Source organism: Cyprinodon variegatus, unplaced genomic scaffold (assembly GCF_000732505.1).
Source record: "Cyprinodon variegatus isolate N-32 unplaced genomic scaffold, C_variegatus-1.0 Scaffold1037, whole genome shotgun sequence".
NCBI lineage: Eukaryota > Metazoa > Chordata > Actinopteri > Cyprinodontiformes > Cyprinodontidae > Cyprinodon > Cyprinodon variegatus.
Window position 1 is genome coordinate 208,623 of NW_015151490.1, and position 9,662 is coordinate 218,284.

At 38.8% G+C, this 9,662-nt stretch overlaps 1 protein-coding gene across 1 annotated transcript in view; it reads right to left on the reverse strand.

The window, feature by feature from the left end:
- Positions 1 to 9,662, reverse strand: part of LOC107100967 (mitogen-activated protein kinase kinase kinase 3-like) — a 50,937-nt gene that overhangs the window by 8,180 nt on the left and 33,095 nt on the right. Inside the window, exons 10-16 of the mRNA XM_015399680.1 lie at positions 7,656 to 7,729; positions 6,693 to 6,754; positions 5,317 to 5,388; positions 4,772 to 4,936; positions 3,744 to 3,892; positions 3,494 to 3,625; positions 492 to 621 (exon numbers count right to left, since the gene is read on the reverse strand). Of these exons, the coding sequence (XP_015255166.1) occupies positions 492 to 621; positions 3,494 to 3,625; positions 3,744 to 3,892; positions 4,772 to 4,936; positions 5,317 to 5,388; positions 6,693 to 6,754; positions 7,656 to 7,729 (784 nt within the window). The remainder of the gene's footprint in view (positions 1 to 491; positions 622 to 3,493; positions 3,626 to 3,743; positions 3,893 to 4,771; positions 4,937 to 5,316; positions 5,389 to 6,692; positions 6,755 to 7,655; positions 7,730 to 9,662) is intronic.

Sequence of the window (9,662 nt, forward strand, 5' to 3'; positions counted from 1 at the left end):
TATTTTACTACACTATCATTCAGTACTTTTTTCTTTATTATAACTTTTTCAGTTTTGAGTTCTTTGAATTACTAGAGCGAATACAACATTTTCTTTAATGGGAGGGAGTGTAAACTTTCAAGCACAACTGTAAACCTCCTTTTTTGCACATATAAGTGCGAAACCTGTCTGTTTAAGGACCTTAGGTCAACAGCAGTGCTGCGCTGGGCATGACAAATAGGAGTTGACATAATTTGCAAAGAGGCAAAAAAAATGAAGATATGGGTGCAATAGGGAGGATTTAAAAAGTCACTTTCGCTTTTGAATTTTGAAGGTTATATTTAATAGTTCTAAAGCAAATAAAATCGCTTGCTCCACTTTGTAGTTTTATTATTAAAGATTTCTGGGCACTCTGCATCACCTTCCTTTCCATTTCATTATTTCATTGAACACTACTTTGTGTTGGTCTCCCGAATAGATTTGTCTCTTTGCAAGGTTCCAGTTTCAGTTACCTTTGATGTCCCTGTGTACAATCATGTTGCTGTGCAGGTAGGAAACTCCCTGAAGGATCTGCCTGGTGTATCTTCTAGTCACCTTCTCCGTCAGAGCCCCGTAGGCTTTCAGCTGGTCCTTTATAGAGCCCTGGAAGAAAAGCCCAACAGAGGAGCAACGGTTTCTATGAAAATGTGTGAAAGAGTTCCAAATGAAGAAAAACTGCAAACAAAAAATGTGTGGAGAGACGACTGCCTGCTGCAGCGTCTAAACTCTTTTTCTTTGCTCCTTTTATATATATGCAAAAAACCTGATCCTGAACCTACAACAAGCAGAACTAAACCTATTTTTTTTACTTAAAGCTGTCAACAACACACCCTTAAGATAAATCTGAATCTTGCACAACTAAACCATCAGCCTCTCCCCTGGGCCACTCAAGTTTTATCGGGCTCAATCTTTAAACCTTTGCCCTTGTCACCTACTATCCTCCTCCTGCCAACTCCAACATACCATAAACATTTCCATTTCCAGACAATGTGTGACTAGGATTAAGAAATAAAAAAAATAAAAAAAATAAAAAAAAGGTCTACGGGCACTAAAGTGCTCATTTACAGAGAAAATGATCTCATAAAACGGGTTATTCTGCTCAAATGATCCATTGAGACTATGTTTGCTGATAGCTGACAATTTCAAACTGTTTTCCAGCTGCAATCAACTGCCTGGGTTTAAACCTACATGGATCTAGTTCTGTTTCCATGTTCAGTTAATAAATGCTCACAGTTTATCCTCTAAAACCATTTTAACAGTAATCACAGTTCAAATTTGTCCTTGTTGTTTATTACTAACTATTTAAAGTATGATATCTAGTAGAGTCAAGATCAAACAATTGTAAAACTGACAAATTTTGCTTTCAGGTCACAGGACACTGCAGCACAGATTCATTCCCCAGGAAAATCTTTTAAAATTCTTTCAAACTCTCCCTTATAGTAAAAAATAAAAATCCAGATTTAGACTAAATGGTTTAATAAATAAGATTTTCTCCATTTGCTCATATGACAGTTGGAGAAAAAGTTTAGCCGTGATGTAAAGCATCAAACTAAAACTTCATTCCTTTGCTCTTCTTAGCTGCAGCTGCAAACCAACAGCTGGATGCAGCACAACGTCACTGCTCACCATCAACACCACCAACAACACTTTAGATGGTTCATATTCAATTTAAAGGAGGGAATGGCACTTGGTTTTTCTCCTAGGGCTCCAGGCCTTACTATGAATTTTGCTCACTATGAAAGTCAGCTCATAGGCTTATTAACTCCTAAAAATAAATTCAATTTAGGAAAGTCTAAATGACATTTTAATACAACTTTCTAATCACTTAGTATAATAATATTAAATATTTCATAGTTGACGTTTAAGATGTTGCATTTTAATGTATGTTTGACTAATGACGTTAATTCAAATTTGTATCCTTAAGCCTGACTCTTAACCACTTTACTTTTTGTCTTTTAAAATCTAAATTTTGAACAGTTTCCTAAATACTAAGCAGTATTTATTTAGCAATATGGCTGCAAAAATTGGACAGATCAAAATCAGAAAGGCCCTCATCTAACAAGCTAAATATCTCGAACTGTTTACTTTTGACAACTGGAAAATAACACCAAACCCTCCTTTGCATTATATTTCATGCAAAACTGATAAAGAAAATACCAAAGCCCTTGTATTGTTTAATAAAGGTGCTAGCGTAGCAATCCAAACTCGGCTGGAGTTACTATCACAAATTAAAGCTTTTCAAAATAAATGTGGCATATGCAGATTTGCATGCAGTAATAAAGCCGTAAAAGACTGCGGTCTTATGGAGGAAGGAAGCATAAGAACCAGAACATGAACACAGAAGTCATCCAGTTTGAGTTTCACTGTTGCACCAGCCTTCTTTTTGAAGCAGCTCAGGTTTGCACTAAAGACTTTTCAGCTTTAAACTTTGAATCACATTCAAATACAAACCAGTTTTAAGCCTCATGTAAAAAGCAGCATAATAAATGAAAACTTTTCTGTTCTTAAACTGATTTGATTTAAAGGGTGTGTACGCAAGTTGCATAGTTTAAGTTAACTGAAATGTATTTAAAAGTCTTCCAGTAAATTCAGATATGCTGTCTAATTAAAAGTGTAACTAGGTAAAAATAATTTCCCTGCTGGCTTTTAGATTTATGTACTTTATTCATCAAAAGAAGGGAAACTGTTTTTGACTTGAGCAACATTTATTTACCAATATTGCTTTTTGCTGTGAGTAAGCAGAGACAGTAAATTGTTTCTAAAAATAAGATGATAGTCTGATATGGGGCTGAAACTATTAATCGGATTAATCCTGATTAAATCGAGTATAGAGATTAAAAAATACCTTTAGCTGACAGAGCAACCCACTTAGATCAGTTATTAAATCAAACTGTAAAAAAAATATATAAACATTTTACATTTAAGATAAAAAAAAATGTTTTGGTCTGTCAATAATCTGTATCCAGAACTCCTTAAATGGAAAAGTTTGAGTTTCACCTGGTTTATTTTTGTAAAAAGTCTTTTGCAATCCGATTTTTAATTGATTAATCGAAAAATTAATCAACAGATTAATCGATTAATAAAATAATCTTTAGTTTCAGCCCTAATTGATACATTATGTAAATCAAATTGATGGTATTCAAACTTAACTAACTTTGATAAGTAATATTGTGAATTATTTTTGAATAGTAATGTATGATCTTACACAGTTTGTATTTAATACTTTTGTTGTGACTTCCTGAAAAGGCTGGGGGTTATTGGTGGTTGGTTGATTGTTACTCTTCTATTTTTTGGAAAATTGACTATTTACGATACAACTGTAATCTGCATACCGTGTGAATAAAATACTTTATTATAGAAAATTGAGCATTCAGCATAATGCCACCTCGATCTTAAAATCCTAGAGCAAATGATTTCCTGAATCAAAAACAAATAACATTACAAATACACAACTACCGTGTGGCGGGATACGCACCCCGGGCATGAACTCTACAAAAATGGTGAGTTTTCTCTGTTCCAGGTCTCGGAGACAGCCGTAGTACTGGACGATCCTCTCGTGACGCAGGTTCTTCAGCAGCTGAATCTCGCACTCTAGAGCATTTACTTCCTGCAGGAAAGAACACAAAACTAAATCTATTAAATCTTGGGAGAAAAAAACAAACAAAACAACAATAGCATATGTAATTATTAAGCTTATTCCAAGCAAATGAAAAGACAAATCCCACCTTGCTTGTTTCCTGACAGTCCGGATCAAACGGCACCTGCTTGGCAGCCAGCTCACGGCCCGTGTCTGCATCATAGCAGAGGTAGACCTCCCCAAACGCTCCTCGCCCCAGAAGCTTTCCCTGCCGCCAGTTGACTGGCGCCCGCGGGGCTGCAGAAAGCAACACCAGATGATGAAAAACCTCCATGTACTATTTTCTGTCTACTAAACAATCCCTGAAAGAGACAGAAACGCTGTGATAAACTGATCTGAGCGCACGCCGAGTCTGCTGCAATAACACATTACTCCGACAGTAAACCAAACAAGACAAGACGTCAAATACACCACAGTTTGTCAAATTACTCCAACCGCAGACCCTCTCCAATTCAGGGAAACCCCTGATAAGACAGCCAGGCGGGTAAAAACCACAACCAGCCGATGCAAAGTTGTCAAAACCTGAGAAAGAACGTCTCAGCAGCTCTCATCCTCTCCAGTCCCAGACTCTGAGACTTTGTTTTTGAATTAGCCGTCTTCTTTGTGGCTGTGTTAGCCTGTTTGGTCGTGCGTGGGTGAGGACGGCGAGACACAGACATCGACCACAGACTGCTGAGCTGAGCTCTGGCAGGATGACAGAGAGGGTTTCTGAACCAACTGCAGATGTGATCAGTGCGACTGTAACATGGACGGGTCTGCATGACGAGAGAGGAATTACGCCTCGCATTACTGTACATCACTGCTGCTCTTCTACACCCTGCATCACCAAGAATTCAAATAAGGCTGACAGATCAGGGATTATTGCTGAAACGGCTTAACAACTGAAGATTTTCCTCATTTCTGACGTGTTAATGGGAGGAATTCACTGTGAACTGTTAAAACATTGAAGCAGGGTTATGATAAACTTCTCAACTTAGTCACTGAGTGAAATTATATTAAAAAAAAGGAATTATGCCTAAAAAAAAAAAAGGATTAAGCAAAACTAGTTGAAACTCTAGTGCTTTTCTTTGAAACTGTTTTATATAAACCTTTTACAGGTTCAGTCCAACTACTTACATTTGGCTGTGCCCCTCTGGCAGCTCTTGTCTGCCGTACGGCCCAGCGAGCGCAGGTCGCTGAATGTCAGCGAGCCGTCTCCGTTATAACTGCGCGTGCGACTGGAGGGAACCAGCTGGAAGAGGTTCTCCTGGGGCATGAAGCTGCGCGGGAGTGTCCTGCGACCTGAAAGCAGAAACACATTATTTTTCCTCCTTCGCTCATTCCGTTACTTATTAGTGGCTGTAGAGAAAGAGGCCAAGATTCATCACTGGCCCGAGTCTCTCAGCACTCAGTCCCGCTTCCCTTCAGACAGGAAGAAGGCCACTATGTTTTTTTTTTGTTTTTATACAAGTTTGGGTCCGCCAGAGGGAAACATAAATCACAGCTAGTCAAGGTTAGCCTCTGAGTGAGCAATTGCTTGCAGCTGCCTGGAAAAGCCCTGCAGCACTTAATGCACCAAATCTATATGAGAAAAGTAGGATTTACAAATCTGTATCGTTGATTCTCTGCTTTAATGTTAAGGTTAATAATCGCTTAAATGGGTAGTAAAGGGGATTTCTTACGATCTCCATAATCCTTGCTGCGGTTGGGCAACTGGAATTGCCGTGGAAAAGTTCCTCCTTTCGGGTGTCGACCTGAGGAAATAAAGTATAAAAATCTTTATGCACCAAAGATCTCAGCTTTACCCTCAATGTATTTCTCGCTTTAGACCCCATTATTTATGCGATCCTCAGCTTCAAACATGCACAGACATACTGATAGAGAGCAGCTATAAGTGAGGCTGACGCTTCCCCATTTCATATCTGACAAGTTTCAACCCCTTTCTCCGGCTCATTCGTGCATGTTGCGTCAAAGTTGCGCTTGAATCAAAAATGACGCAAGGCTTAGGCTTTCTGCAGCCCAGGCAGAAACAGAAAAGAAAAAGAAAATAGGCCATTTCTTGGAGAAGTATTAAAGGCAGGTGGGGAGCCCTGCTGACGCACGTGAGCGCAGAACCCCCTCATTACACGCTTTGGAATAGGAGGGGGACTCACCCTCAATTGAAAGCAGCTGTTCTGTCAGATGACGGCTTGCACTCGTGCTGTTATTGTGGCTCTATCCCCATGGAGACGAGAGTTATTTTTTGTGTTTGGCAGCGCAGGACGGAGAGGAAAATTCTGCTCAGAGGGAATGATAAACACTGTAGGGGAGCTGGGCTTTATATCTGAATAGAAGAGAGCGAGTGTGTGTGCAGTTGTGTCTTTATGTACCGTGCACAACATCTGCAGTATTTCTTTTTTTTTTTTACTCTATGCATGAGGGGGAGCAACTGGTCCGAAACTTCAAATCAGCAGAAGAGATTTGGAAATGTTCCGCTTACAATGGTTAGGAAGGCACTGTCTTGATCAGTGTTGTAAATAAACAGATGGGAACCCAGGAGCCTCCAGGAGAGGGGCTTCTAGGACCGATGAGGGATTTTAACAAGCCGCTTGCTTGATTAAAAAAAAAAGAAACTATGCAGAAGTTTTATTATGGGCGATAAGAGCAAGAAGGGAGAAATGAAAGTAACTCTATCCAGATTTTCATTTCTAAAAATTAAGAAACCGTTTGATTGTCATTCCAATACGCACTGCTTTTTATAGGTCTTTCTCATTAATACCACATAAAAAAGGTAGATGATCTAATGAATCTAATTTTACCAGGAACTGTATATTGCTGAGCTCTTCTAAGGAATCTGGGTGTTTTGCATTTCTAGAACAGAAAATTCTGAGGAACTGAATGTGGTGCAAAATTTAGAACAAAAAAGAAAAAAAAAATCAATTTTATGCAAAGCAAGCTCTATACCTTGTCTTTCAACAGAAGCTGGACAGAATAAACTCAGCACAAAACAAGCTGTTTTATTTTATTATTATTTTTTTTTGCAAACTGAAGAAGCTGCAGCAGATTTGCTCTCTCTTACCTTTGTATTCGTAGTTGAGGTTCAGGTAATTATTGTCCCTGTTGTTTTGTGAGTAAGGAGGGCTGAAATGATAAAGAACATGGAGGAAAGTTCAGAAATCCTTCGCTAGTCTAGTTGGTAATTTCCCTTATCTACAGAACAGAGTCTGGCCAGCAGCTTCAAATTAAAGCAGAGCGACACAGCCTCTAACTGCTGCTGGATGTTTAAGAAGAGTGTTCTGCTTTAGAGCTGATAAGCTGGGACCTCTTTGTCATAATAAGGCAGTGAAAGAATGGTTTGCGGCGCTGCAACGTTGAACAGGCAGCCAAAGTAACTTTGCTGTATTTTTCATTATAAATGAATTCTTTAGCCTCCTACTTTCCCTGGGTGTTTGTGACCAGCCCCTCCAGAGAGTGACGTCTCTGCTGACCGCAGGGCGGCGCGGGGCCACGAGACCCTGGATAAGGGGCACGCATGCCCGCTCCGGGGGGAAAAGTTCCATGCACTTGTTTCCTGCCATTGTTCTGCAGCTCAGAGCGCTGATAAGCCTTGTGCAGGTAGAACAGTTTCCGTCCTCCGCTCTCTCTCAAACCTCGCTCTCCCTGGCTTTTTAATTTTCCTTTCGATACAGATTTCTTCTCTCTCTCATGTCAGTTTTTCTTTCTCTTTTTTTTTGTTTCATGTTTTCTTGCTCAGCCTTTTCATCTTCAAGCTCCATCTGTCACTTGTCTCTTCGTTCGCTGCAGTGATAACAGAGGAATCCAGGCGTCCAGATAAGAAGTCTGGTCACTATAGCAACAGCAAAATGACCTGATTTTTTTTTTTTTTTCCACACAGTCAGCCCAGGAAGGGTCAGATATACGAATTTCACTTCCTGGCTGCCATTTTTGTGTCTTTTTTATTTAAGCCAGACCTCATGTCTCTCTGAATACGCCTGGTCTCTATGATTATATATCCATGTTGATAATCTGCATCGACACTCACCTGTCTAGAGCTTGATCTATTGACTGACAGCTGCTCGACAGAGAATTGCCCGCGCTGCCGAAGGGATCCAGCATCTGACAGATACAGGGACACAGAGGGAGCAAAGGGTCACAGAGCAGACAGTAGGATGGAGACAGATGGATGGCTGTCTGTACAGAACGCAAGCCTCGGACATTTTAACACAGCAAAACACAAGGACAGGTTTGGAATTTGAGCACAAATGTCATCTCTCTACAGTGTGCTTGTCAGCCAAAAAAAATAAAAAATCTAAAAGTCTAATAGTATCAAACATTTGGAGTAAAAATCCTATTCTGAAAAGCTTTAAAAAACAGCTTTAATTAAGTTTAAAAAATCCTTGAAGCTTTGAAAAGTTTTACTTTCCTTTGCATTAAATAAAACAGCTATTTCAGAAGCGTATGAGCAAAAATGATTAGAAAAAAAGATAATACATGTATGTCTGCAAACATATATAGCTGCTTGGGTGAATGATTGAATGCAGTGTAAAACACTTTGAGGTCTAAGACTTGATAAAGAGCTATATAAAAACAGGGTGGGCAGTAACTATGTAGTCGCATTTACTCAGTTACATGATTATCTTTCTGATAAAAAATACTTTTAAGAGTGGTTGTACTGCTCCATACTTTTTACTTTTACTTGAGTAATATCTTTATGCAATATCACCACTTCTTTCTTTCTCTTTCTTTCTTTCAAGTGCTTCATAAAACGAAACAGTTTTAATGTTCATGTCAAAATAAGTTTACTGTTTTGCACACAGGCTTAGTTGAACCTACCTTGACCTTTGGAGGTCATGCTAACATACAGTAAGGAGCCAATATTGTCACTAAATCTACTGGTTAAAAGTTTGTTTTAGGTTAAAAAGAAAATTGGTTTGGAAAAGTTGTTTCTTCTGCCTTGAATGGGCTCTATGCACAGCTCCACTACTTCCTGAATTTAAGGCAGCTCCTTTGTTTCCTGTCTTTCATTACTGGACGAACTGATTAATCCAGGTGTGTCTGGCCAGTTACTTAGGTCATACACACCTGGATTAATCAGTGCATCCAATCATGAAAGACAGGAAACAAAGGAGCTGCCTTAAATACAGGAAGTAGTGGAGCTGTGCATAGAGCCTATTGTTACTTTCTGATGAGATTGTTTTCTTGTTTTAATTATTTAAAAATATCAGAATGTACATTTTGATCTAATGTTATGATTAGTTACTCAGTACCTGAGTAGCCTTTTTACAGAAAACATTGACATGTTTGAGTACTCTACCCACCTCTGGATATTACCCTTAACAGTTTAAACATTTTCTGTTTTTTTGCCAACACAGTTGTGTATAAAATACATAAAAAATATATTTAAATGTATCACCATATCAGATACAGAATGCTAGTTCACCAATCCCTATTAACGTGACGCAAATAGTATAAAGCATATTGATTTATAGCCAGTAGGGAGGTACTACAGTATATACGCTCGCAGCACATGTAAACTAGAGAACTGCTTCCAATATAGAATAATGTGGGTAACTAATATTAATGCCTACTTACTTAGTAACTGAGGTGTATAGTAAAATAAGACCAAGATAGACCAACATTAACAAAGTTGATCAAGTACTTTTTCATAGCTACATTAACTGGTAATTTCACATGCGTCATGTTTTTTTATATGATCTAATGTTGTCTTGATCTAGACCCAGGGGTCAGATCCAGACCCAGATCAAGCCAAATGAGATTCACTAATCTCTCTCTTTTTTTTAAGCTGAGCACATTATTTTATTATTTAAAATAACGGTATCATACCAAGCAGGTTTTGACCCTTTATGGTGGTTCTCTGCTGCTGTGTAACATGTCTCTCTGTCATATGACCTGCTCTAAGCGCTACGACATGAAGCAGAACACTATTCACTGGATAACTGATGAAGGCAAGTGAAGTCACTTGCCGCCATCTTGGTACTCCCTACTCTCACAATGTCATGGCATAAAAATGCCAATATATATATATATA